This window comes from Penaeus chinensis, chromosome 14 (assembly GCF_019202785.1).
Source record: "Penaeus chinensis breed Huanghai No. 1 chromosome 14, ASM1920278v2, whole genome shotgun sequence".
Classification (NCBI taxonomy): Eukaryota; Metazoa; Arthropoda; class Malacostraca; order Decapoda; family Penaeidae; genus Penaeus; species Penaeus chinensis.
The window spans coordinates 20,938,829-20,948,754 of NC_061832.1; the positions used below are offsets into that span (position 1 = coordinate 20,938,829).

A 9,926-nucleotide genomic window follows, 5' to 3' on the forward strand; every position below is an offset into this window, starting at 1 on the left:
AGAGGGAATAAGAAAATCAGAAAATAAAAGACACAGAAAGAGAAACAGAGAGAGGAAAAGCTGAGGAAAGGAGAGAATAAGGGAAAGAGAGAGAGAGAGAACAAAGGAAAGAGAAAAAGAAGATAAAATAGGACAAAAAAAGTGTTTCATGTCGACGTAAAATACAAATGACGTATTTCTCGTGCCAAAAAAGCAGTAGTAATAATATATTACCATATGTGAAGGTAAGCAACTTTGCAGATGAGAAAATAGTTAACAAAACAAGATAACACAACGTTTAAGAATGTAAAGTAATGCCAAGAACTTTATTTTTTCAGGATTATATAAAAGGCTTTGAAGAAAATGTCGAGTGTAAAAGGATATTTGAATAAGCTGTGTAGTCATCACAATCTTGAGATATTTCACGTGTTCATAATAAAAAACAGGAAATTGTTTTTCATGAAGAAAATATATCACACCACGAACAGAAAAAAAAAATTGCGGTTTCTCATCATGATATTATCTTTCACAAAAAAGAAAGACCTTTGCTGATTATGTACGATTACAAACACACACACACACACACACACACACACACACACACACACACACACACACACACAGACACACATACACACACGCACGCACACACGCACGCGCACACACACACACACACACACACACACACACACACACACACACACACACACACACACACACACACACACGCACGCACACACACACATATATTATATATATATATATATATATATATATATATATATATATGTGTGTGTGTGTGTGTGTGTGTGTGTGTGTGTGTGTGTATATGCATATATATACATACATATATATATACATACATATATATATTTATATATATATATATACACATACAAGTATCCACACACATACATCCGCACGCCGAGCCTCCCCGGAGAGCGCCACAGGTGTCCGCCGAGGAGGAAATCCCGAGATAGCGACGAGCGAATCCAGCGAGATAGCGGCTTTGCCTCCGTCTTTTTCTTCGGTGCCGCTGCGCCGGCGAGGACTCGGGGCCTCTGGTAGGATGGTTAGCTGTAGCTGTTGTTGCTGGTGTAGGTGTTGTAGGAAGAGCTGTAGTAGTTGTTGTTGTTGTTGTTGTTGTTGTTACTGTAGAAGTGGTGGTGGTGGAGGTAGCAGTAGTAGTAGTAGTGGTAGTAGTGGTAGTAGTAATAGTAGTAGTAGTAGTAATAGTAGTAGTAGTAGTAATAGTAGTAGTAGTAGATGTAATAGTATTAGAAAAAGAAGTAGTAGAAGTAGTGGTGGTCGTAGTATTAGTAGTAGTAGGAATAAAAAAAGTAATAGTGAAAGTAGTAATAGTAGTAGTAGAAGCAGATTTAGTAGAAGTCGTTGTAATGGTAATAGTAGAATCACTAGTAGCAACAGTAGAAGTAGAAATAATAATCCTCGTCATGATTCAAATGCCCCGCGGAATATATGGATAAGAAGAGGGTTACGGGAATAAAAAAAATAAATAAAAACAGTATGTACAGATAGGTGTATAGATAGACAGACAGATTTGCATAGAAAGATAAACAGACAGAAGGATTAACAAATATATTAGACATATAGATCAACAGCATAATAAACGGATTAGACAGAGACAAAAAAGTTTCAGAGAGAGATATTTTATAAACTAGATAAATAGATATATTCACTCGAGAGGTTGCTGATAACCGACTAAACGTAACATGTCCGGATAATATCTTTGTATTTCCGATAAAAAACATCATCAACCTGTCATCTTGCCATCCCTCATCATCAACCTCCCGGCAAGCCATCGCCTCAACAAACAAACAAATAAACAAGTAAATAGAGGAATAAGTTGATAGATAAATAGATAACATAATAAACGAATTAAACTAAATAACCAGACGAATAAATAAAAATACATACACACATACATACATACATCATGAATAAATAAAAACATACATAGACAAGAAGACAAATACATATTGAAGAAACAAATAAAACAAAAGCAAATAATAAAAACAAGTATAACGAGATATGGCAACCCTTCAACTGGACAGCCAATATTTTTTTTTCCCAGAACGAGAGAAAGCAATCTATTTTCTTTAAGGAAAATGAGTCTCGCTTTCACTCTAACGCCAACCTAATACAGTATTTGAATTGTACACTAAACTTTACCTTAAAATTTTGTTGACTTTGAAGTAGCGGTATGGTTAACGGCCCGTAATGAAGGGGTTGACCACATAGAAACGCTCTTGACTGATTGATAGATACTAAGTAGATAAATAAAGTGAAGGGAAGAGAGGAGGATAGAGATAGATGGAGATAGAGGAGGATAGAGATAGACAGAGAGAGAGGAGGATAGAGATAGACAGAGGGAGAGGAGGCTAGAGATAGATGGAGAGAGAAGACTAGAGATAGACAGAGAGAGGGGAGGCTAGAGATAGATGGAGAGAGAAGACTAGAGATAGACAGAGAGAGGGGAGGCTAGAGATAGATGGAGAAAGAAGGATAGAGATAGACAGAGAGAGAGGAGGCTAGAGATAGATGGAGAGAGAAGGATAGAGATAGAGAGAGAGGAGGTTAGAGATAGATGGAGAGAGAAGGATAGAGATAGACAGAAAGAGAAGAGGATAGAGATAGACAGAGAGAGAGGAGGATAGAGATAGACAGAGAGAGAGAAAGATATAGATAGACAGAGAGAGAGAAGGATAGAGATAGACAGAGAGAGAGGAGGATAGAGATAGACAGAGAGAGAGGAGGATAGAGATAGACAGAGAGAGAGAAAGATATAGATAGACAGAGAGAGAGAAGGATAGAGATAGACAGAGAGAGAGGAGGATAGAGATAGACAGAGAGAGAGGAGGATAGAGATAGACAGAGAGAGAGGAGGATAGAGATAGACAGAGAGAGAGGAGGATAGAGATAGACAGAGAGAGAGGAGGATAGAGATAGACAGAGAGAGAGGAGGATAGAGATAGACAGAGAGAGAGGAGGAAAGAGATAGACAGAGAGAGAGGAGGATAGAGATAGACAGAGAGAGAGAAGGATAGAGATAGACAGAGATAGAGGAGGATAGAGATAGACAGAGAGAGGGGAGGGTAGAGATAGACAGAGAGAGAGGAGGATAGCGATAGACAAAGAGAGAGGAGGATAGAGATAGACAGAGAGAGAGAAGGATAGAGATAGACAAAGAGAGAGGAGGATAGACATAGACAGAGAGAGAGGAGGAAAGAGATAGACAGAGAGAGAGAAGGATAGAGATAGACAGAGAGAGAGGAGGAAAGAGATAGACAGAGAGAGAGGAGGATAGAGATAGACAGAGAGAGAGAAAGATATAGATAGACAGAGAGAGAGGAGGATAGAGATAGACAGAGAGAGAGGAGGATAGAGATAGACAGAGAGAGAGGAGGATAGAGATAGACAGAGAGAGAGAAAGATATAGATAGACAGAGAGAGAGGAGGATAGAGATAGACAGAGAGAGAGGAGGATAGAGATAGACAGAGAGAGAGGAGGACAGAGATAGACAGAGAGAGAGGAGGATAGAGATAGACAGAGAGAGAGAAGGATAGAGATAGACAGAGAGAGAGGAGGATAGAGATAGACAGAGAGAGGGGAGGATAGAGATAGACAGAGCGAGAGGAGGATAGAGATAGACAGAGAGAGAGGAGGACAGAGATAGACAGAGAGAGAGGAGGATAGAGATAGACAGAGAGAGAGGAGGACAGAGATAGACAGAGAGAGAGGAGGACAGAGATAGATGGAGAGAGAGGAGGACAGAGATAGACAGAGAGAGAGGAGGATAGAGATAGACAGAGAGAGAGGAGGACAGAGATAGATGGAGAGAGAGGAGGATAGAGATAGACAGAGAGAGAGGAGGATAGATATAGACAGAGAGAGAGGAGGACAGAGATAGACAGAGAGAGAGGAGGATAGAGATAGACAGAGAGAGAGGAGGATAGAGATAGACAGATAGAGAGGAGGACAGAGATAGACAGAGAGAGAGGAGGATAGAGATAGACAGAGAGAGGAGGACAGAGATAGATGGAGAGAGAGGAGGATAGAGATAGACAGAGAGAGAGGAGGATAGATATAGACAGAGAGAGAGGAGGACAGAGATAGATGGAGAGAGAAGGATAGAGATAGACAGAGAGAGAGGAGTATAGAGAAAGACAAAGAGAGAGGAGGATAGAGATAGACAGAGAGAGAGAAGGATTCTGAGCGGTCAGACGCCCACCAATCACACCACCGTGCTGACCAGGGTAACGCCCCCCATTGACCTCCGACCTTCTTCCTGACCCCTACAATCCCTCTCCAGCGACTTAGGGTTCCTCTGCCTCCTCCCGGGGACACCACACCCCTAACAAGGCCCCCCTCCTGACGGGCCTATCTCAGCCAGCAAGACACTCACGCCTTCAGTCACTGCCCGCGCTACCTGTCTCCAATAAACGTGATGAATCAGACCGTGCGTTTCCGTGAAGTGGGGAAGCCCAACCAGATACCGTTGACAGACACGAGGGAAGAGATAGATGGGGAGAGAGAGAGGATAGAGAAAGAGAGATGAAGAGAGAGGAGGATAGAGATAGATAGATAGACAGCGAGAGAGAGAGAGAGAGAGAGAGAGAGAGAGGGAGAGAGAGAGAGAGAGAGAGAGAGAGAGAGAGAGAGAGAGAGAGAGAGAGAGAGAGAGAGAGAGAGAGAGAGAGAGAGAGAGAGGAGGAGGAGGAGGAGGACTGAGATAAATGGAAAGGGAAAAGGATTGAGATGAAAAAAGAGAGAGAGAGAGAGAGAGAGAAAGAAACAGACAGACAGACAGACAAATAAACAAACGATAAATAAACACACAGACAGTGAGAGGAATTAAAAAACAAATAAACACGAACCTAACACCAAACGAAAAAACAAACGTCACCCTTAGACCTACAAGAAACAAAAACAGAAACAAAGAAACACTATCACGTCCAAGACATCCAACCAAACAGGTTCCTGACCACACGAGATCCCGGCCGCTCTATATATGGGAGGAAAAGTAATAAGGGCGGGTTAAGGGGGGGGGGGGGGGTGAAGGGGAGGGGAGGAATGGGAGAGAGAATGGGGAAGGGAATAGGAGAAAGAGATAATGGGGAAGGGAATAGGAGAGTGAGAGAATGGGGAAGGGAATAGGAGAGAGAGAGAATGGGGAAGGGAATAGGAGAAAGAGAGAATGGGGAAGGGAATAGGAGAGAGAGGGGATGGGGAAGGGAATAGGAGAGCGAGAATGGGGAAGGGAATAGGAGAGAGGGAATGGGGAAGGGAATAGGAGAGAGGGGATGGGGAAGGGAATAGGAGAGAGAGAATGGGGAAGGGAATAGGAGAGCGAGAATGGGGAAGGGAATAGGAGAGAGAGAGAATGGGGAAGGGAATAGGAGAGAGAGGGAATGGGGAAGGGAATAGGAGAAAGAGATAATGGGGAAGGGAATAGTAGAGAGAGGGAATGGGGAAGGGAATAGGAGAGAGAGGCGATGGGGAAGGGAATAAGAGAGAGAGAATGGGGAAGGGAATAGGAGAGCGAGAATGAGGAAGGGAATAGGAGAGAGGGGATGGGGAAGGGAATAGGAGAGAGAGGGAATGGGGAAGGGAATAGGAGAGAGAGAATGGGGAAGGGAATAGGAGAAAGGGGATGGGGAGGGATGGGAGAGGGAATGGGGAAGGAAAAGGTGAGAATGGGGAAGGGAATAGAATAGAGATGCGATGGGGAAGAGAATAGGAGAGAGAGGGAATAGGAAAGAGAACCGATGGGGAAGGGAATAGGGAGAGAGAGAATGGGGAAGGGAATAGGAGAGTGGAAGTAGGGAATTGAAGGGGAGAGAGATAACGGGGAACTGGAGAAGGGAATGGGGAATTGGGAGAGGGGAGGAAGAGAGAATGGGGAAAGGAAGGGGAGAAGGGGAGATGAAGGAGAAAGGCGGAAGAGGGAAAAGGAGAATAACGAAGGAGGGGAAAGAGAAAACACGGAAAAGAACAAGAAAAGAAATAAGAAAGATCGCCGAAGAAGAGACAGGAAATTCTTAGAACGGGAGAAAAAAGGGAGATAATGTAGAAAAAAATAAGAGAAAGTATAAGGAAAATGAAAAAAAAAATATAGAAGTACGGAAGAAGAAGAAGAAGACGGAAAAAAGAAGAAAGAAAACAAAAAAAAAATTAAATAAACAATAATCACAAAAAAACGAGAAAAAGAAATAAAAAAACGAAAACAAAATTAAAAACACCCCAAAAAAATACAAAAAAACGAAACAAAAACAGGACCCAAACAAAACAAAGCAAAGGAAGAGAGAGAGAGAGAGAGAGAGAGAGAGAGAGAGAGAGAGAGAGAGAGAGAGAGAGAGAGAGAGAGAGAGAGAGAGAGAGAGAGAGGAAACAGCTGGCATCCACGGGAAAACCACAGAATCAGACAACGCAAGGTGGTTTCCGTAGGGCACCCCCCACTCCCCTCCCCCCCTTCCCTCTCCCCCATCCCCTCTCAGCAGATAGATGGATAGTTCGATAAGTAGGCCCAAGTTGATATAAAATGTACACGGATAACTGAACAAACAGACAAGTTGATAAACATAGATATAGATAGATAGCTAGATAGAGAGATAAATATAGACAGATAGATAAATAGATACATCTAGATATATAGGTATAAATGTAGATAGATAGATAGATAGATATAGACATATTAATGTATCTATTTATCAATCTATCTGTTTATACACACACACAGGTTTAATTTAAGGTTTAATTTGATTCCATTTGTTACAATGGATATTCTTGGTGTGACATAGTGTCTGTTTTATTTTGCTTCTAAGTTATCCCCTGTGTGCAAGGTATGGCCGGGGTTACCATCCACTGGCGGCGAGGGATTCGAACGCAGGTCAGCAATATTGCTAGACGAGATCGCTACCGCTGCGCCACACAGCACAGAGAGAGAGAGAGAGAGAGAGAGAGAGAGAGAGAGAGAGAGAGAGAGAGAGAGAGAGAGAGAGAGAGAGAGAGAGAGAGAGAGAGAGAGAGAGAGAGAGAGAGAGAGAGAGAGAGAGAGAGAGAGAGAGAGAGAGAGAGAGAGAGAGAGATACATACATATATACATACACACATGCATACATATATACATACATACATACATACACATATATACATGTATGTGTGTATATATGTGTGTATATATATACACATGTGTGTATGATTTATAATTGCTTCATTAACAGTGGCACTTCCGGCAACACGTTGACCTTTTCTTCCTTCATCTTAGCACTCCGCCCTTTTTGGTCCTCGAGACTCTGCACATCTTACTCACAAATCGTCTTTTATCTTCCTTCTCTTTTTCTCTGATCTTCGTGATTCCCTTTTCTCCAAACCCGTATTTTCCTTTCACTTTTCCACACTGGGGCCGTTGTCTCTCTTTTTCTCAACGCGCTTGGAAATTTTAACTAAAATATAAAACATCTCCGAGTTGTTGTTTTTATTCGAAGATTCAAAATATCAAAAGCATCGAACTCTCCCGCCGGATTCTCTCTCTCGTGCCGAAATCTCAAACCGACATGACACACACCTGCGTCTGTTGACTTCGTGTCTCCTTCCTCAGGCTTCAACTTCTTCTTAGACACACGAACGAGAGAGGAAGAGGCCTTGTAGTACGAGTCTTTCGTGTGACGCCCCGCCTGTGTGGCTCCGCGCGTGCTCACTCCTCGGCGTCTAACCACACACTGGATCCCACTGCAACCTCCTGCGGGACTCATCCTGTCTTGGTCGGCCTCTCGCTCAATGGCATCGTGTCAGTGTGCTTCTCTCTCCCTCTCTCTCTCTCTCTCTCTCTCTCTCTCTCTCTCTCTCTCTCTCTCTCTCTCTCTCTCTCTCTCTCTCTCTCTCTCTCTCTCTCTCTCTCTCTCTCTCTCTCTCTCTCTGTCTGTCTGTCTATTTATCTATCTATCCTCTCTCTCGCTATCTCTCTCTCGCTATCATGCCCTCCCTCTCTCTCTCTCTCATTTGTAAAGTCATGACATCACTTTTGTCTTTGCCTGTTTTTATTAGCATTTGACGGCCATTTATATTCCTCGTGTATCGCAAACGTTTTCCTATTAATAAAGCTCTCAAGACTGCCTTAAGGCCTTTCCCTTCTTTCCTCGCAAAAGCAGGGACGTCTTCCCGATTCCCTTGAACTGTTTTCTGCGTCCTGACTGCGTTTGTTTGTAGTTTTAAACCGTGTTTGTTAGTTGTTTGAAGCTGTAATTGTTCGTTTGACAACTGCTTTCTTGTTTGAGGCTCCCTTCGTTTGACGTTTGAGATTAATTTACCGTCTGAGGTAAATTAATTTTACCTGTAAAACATCACTATCTTTAACTATGAGCATCAGAAGCAACATTTTACGAGGCAATAAAATATTCATCAGATAATTTATTACGTTGCTGATTATTGAAGTGTGAACGATCGAACCTATTGTGTGTCGCCTAATGTGATGTTAATACAGCAGCGTGTGATCTATAATTTATTGAGTGAGAGATAAATATTGGTGCTTGTCTAAGGCTACAGGATGGTATATCCGTCGAGGGAAATAGACAGATGACGAAATCAAAATCGGAAACGCAAAGGAAGTCGATAAAAAAAAAACCTAAGTGACATAACTTACAAAAATAATGCATAATATAAGCTTAGTAGATGATTTGGGAAACCCCTTCCCCATCCCCATTTCCCCATCCCCATTTCCCCCTCCCCCTCCCCCTCCGCCTCCCCCTCCCCCTCCCTTTCCCCCTTCCCCAGGACGCCTTCCTGCCCACGGTCCTTTGTATCTCTCATCATCATCCCCCTCTCCCCTCCCTAATGCATCTCCCCCCTTCCCCCAGCCCCAGTACACCTCCTCCCCCTTCCCTCTTCCCCACTACGTCTCCCCTCCCCCTCCCCACACTCCAGTATGATTCCCTTCCCTCCCCCTAAAAATCTAAAAATACAAAAATAATACCACATGACCTCATGTGAAGCCACGCATTGTAATGCGCCGGTGCATACACCACCCTCCTTTGGTACGCCACACTAAACGCACAATGAACGAACCACGTGTCATTTCCGAAATGAATGAACCTTTGACCCTCTGTTTACTGCCTGTTCAAAGAGGAAGTTGCGCCTGTTGAAAATCCTTTGTGTATCGTGGGAGGGGAGGTCTATGGGTGTGTCTGTAGATATGTTTTAATTCTTCTTTTTTTTGGTGAGTGCAGTTCAAGTGTTTTTTTGTGAGTATGGGTATCTGAGTGTGTTTTTATTGTGTGTGTATCTGCATGCTTAAATCCTGCTGTGTGTATGTGCATGTGTTATAAAGAGGTCTTTATGTCCACTGAGGTATGGTATGTTGACCCAGCAGTATTTATCGTCACTTTTTTCATGAAAACAGTTAGCATACGGAAAACAGATAATCTAGGTGGTTACGGTACAATAAAAACTGATGATAAGGAAAACGAATAAGGATAATGATAATGATGGTGGTGGTGATGGTAAATACGATTATGATGACAAAAAGGATAACATTAATGTGAATAATGATTTTGATAATCATAGTAGTAATACTAACAATGACAGTAATCAACATTACTGTTCTTGTCACTTACCGTTTATGTTATCATCATCGTTCTCATTATCATTATTATTATCGGTATTGACATTATCATGATGATGATAATGATGATAATGAGAATGATAATAATATTAACTAGAATGATAATAATAATGATGACGATAATAAAATCATAATAATGAGGATCATAATGATAACCATAATAATAATAATAATGATAACCATAACAATAATGATGATAATAAATAATAATAACAATAAAAATGATGATGTTGAGGATAATCATAATAACAGTAACTAAAATGTAACAGGTATATTTTGTAATAATACTCAACCTCATTTTCAATA

The 9,926-nt window shown here is 42.0% G+C and overlaps 1 protein-coding gene across 1 annotated transcript in view; it reads right to left on the reverse strand.

Annotated features, from left to right (window-relative positions):
- The window catches only part of LOC125032562 (ovoinhibitor-like), a 27,555-nt gene extending 19,800 nt beyond the window's left edge, over nt 1-7,755 (reverse strand). The window contains exon 1 of the mRNA XM_047623789.1: nt 7,569-7,755. Within this exon, the coding sequence (XP_047479745.1) occupies nt 7,569-7,755 (187 nt within the window). The remainder of the gene's footprint in view (nt 1-7,568) is intronic.
- Between the last annotated feature and the right edge of the window lie 2,171 nt (nt 7,756-9,926).